Source organism: Branchiostoma floridae, chromosome 19 (assembly GCF_000003815.2).
Source record: "Branchiostoma floridae strain S238N-H82 chromosome 19, Bfl_VNyyK, whole genome shotgun sequence".
NCBI classification, from domain to species: domain Eukaryota; kingdom Metazoa; phylum Chordata; class Leptocardii; order Amphioxiformes; family Branchiostomatidae; genus Branchiostoma; species Branchiostoma floridae.
In genome coordinates this window covers 13,698,324-13,700,223 of record NC_049997.1, presented here as the reverse complement: position 1 = coordinate 13,700,223, position 1,900 = coordinate 13,698,324, and the positions used below count along the sequence as shown (strand labels likewise).

General features: G+C 43.9%; 1 protein-coding gene across 1 annotated transcript; it reads left to right on the top strand.

Moving 5' to 3' along the window:
• The first annotated feature begins 825 nt into the window (after positions 1 to 825).
• LOC118406507 (G-protein-signaling modulator 1-like) lies at positions 826 to 1,425 on the top strand. The gene has a single exon (XM_035806568.1). The coding sequence runs from the start codon at positions 826 to 828 to the stop codon at positions 1,423 to 1,425; it is 600 nt and encodes a 199-aa protein (XP_035662461.1).
• The last annotated feature ends 475 nt before the right edge of the window (positions 1,426 to 1,900 follow it).

Sequence of the window (1,900 nt, the reverse complement as noted above, 5' to 3'; positions counted from 1 at the left end):
ATTACCACAACATGTTAGAGTGTGCTCAGGCACTGTCAGAAGACACAAAACAAGCAAAGGCATACAGCAGACTAGGACTGACATGTGACATCTTAGGTCTGCAACAGGAAGCATTTAGGAACCATGAGAGAGCTTTGGCTATCTATACAGTAGAAGCGAAAAATGAAAGTGACATTTGTGTAGCTTACAAAAACCTGGCCTCATCATTAGCACTGTCAGGTCAAGTGTCAGATGCAAAAACTAACTATGAGTCAGCCTTGGCTGTTGCCATGGAGACAGGAAACAAGACTGAACAGATGGATATTTACTGTAAGCTGGGTGATTTACACAGGGAACAGCTACATGAACCAAAGGTGTCATACACATATTACACAGAGATGTTGATACTAGCCAGGGACTTCGAGAGGAAGGACAAGGAGGAGCAGGCTTACAACAGACTGGGACTGGCTTGTAAGGACATGCAGGATAATGAGGCAGCTCTGGAGTGGCATCAGAAGAACCTGAAGATGTGCCAAGATGATGGAGACAAGAAAGGACAGATTACAGCACACATTAATGTAGGCAATACATACAGGAGGCTGGGTAAACTGGACCTGGTAACATCCCACTTCAACACAGCCTTACAGATGGCACAGCAGACAGGGGATCAACATGGACGGATGAAGGTTTACTTGGGGATGGGTGACATGCACAGGGAGCAACTCCACTCCCCACATACAGCCATCCAGTATTATCAACAGGCTCTTGCACTTGCCACTGGGGCAGTTGGGGGACAGGTATGAGGAGGGACTGGCTTACAACAGACTGGGACTGGCACATTATGAGATGGGGGAGTATGAGGCAGCTCTGGAGTGGCATCAGAAGTACCTGAAGATGAGCCAAGATCATGGAGACAAGAAAGAACAGATTACAGCACACGTTAATGTAGGTAATACATACAGGCTACTGGGTAAACTGGACCTGGCAACATCCCACTTCAACACAGCCTTGCAGATAGCACAGCAGACAGGGGATCAACATGGACGGATGCATGTTTACATTTATATGGGTGAGATGCACAGGGAACAACTCCACTCCCCACATACAGCCATTCAGTTTTATGAACAGGCTCTTGCACTAGCCAGGCAGTTGGGGGACAGGCATGAGGAGGGAATGGCTTACAACAAACTGGGAACAGCACATTATAAGATGGGGGAGTATGAGACAGCTCTGGAGTGGGTTCAGAAGCACCTGAAGATGTGTAAAGAAAGTGGAGACAAGACTGAACAGATAATAGCACACAACTGCATAGGTGCTTCCTACAAGGCACTGGGTAAATTGGACCAGGCCAGATCTCACTATCAATTAGCAATGACCATCGCCATGGAAACAGAAAACAAACAGCAACAGGAGGGCATTTCCAAGAAACTGGCTGAGCTAGACTGATGCAGGAAATTGAATATCGTGGAGGATTTATGTCTGTATGTTGTTGATCACTTCCTTATTATAGCCTACATGTATATGTCAGTAGTATGATAGTGTAAATACAACAGCCAAAGAAGAGAAATTATATGTAAATGGCTATAGATATAAATAACATGTATGAGTTCAACTTGTTCTTCTTGTAAGATTATGTACTGTAAAGTACATGTTAAGCATTCAAGAAATATGACGTCTATTCCTCTGCACACTGTTATTATTAAAACCCAATGTACAGTCTGTGGTTGGAGAGTTTTGCTTATGAGGCATTAGATCTTGAAATCTCTGTTGGATGATGATAGAAAATATTTTTATAATACAGAGTATAGATTATGCACTAATATACTTACAAAAGTCTGGGACTGGCTTTGGAGGTCAAGAAGACTACAGAACTGTGACAGACAGTGCTGTTGTGGCTGTAGGGTGTTGTTGGACCTGGAAT

Excerpts from the sequence above, each read along its gene's own strand:
- LOC118406507 (XM_035806568.1), top strand. The coding sequence starts at position 826 with ATGGGGGAGTATGAGGCAGCTCTGGAGTGGCATCAGAAGTACCTGAAG.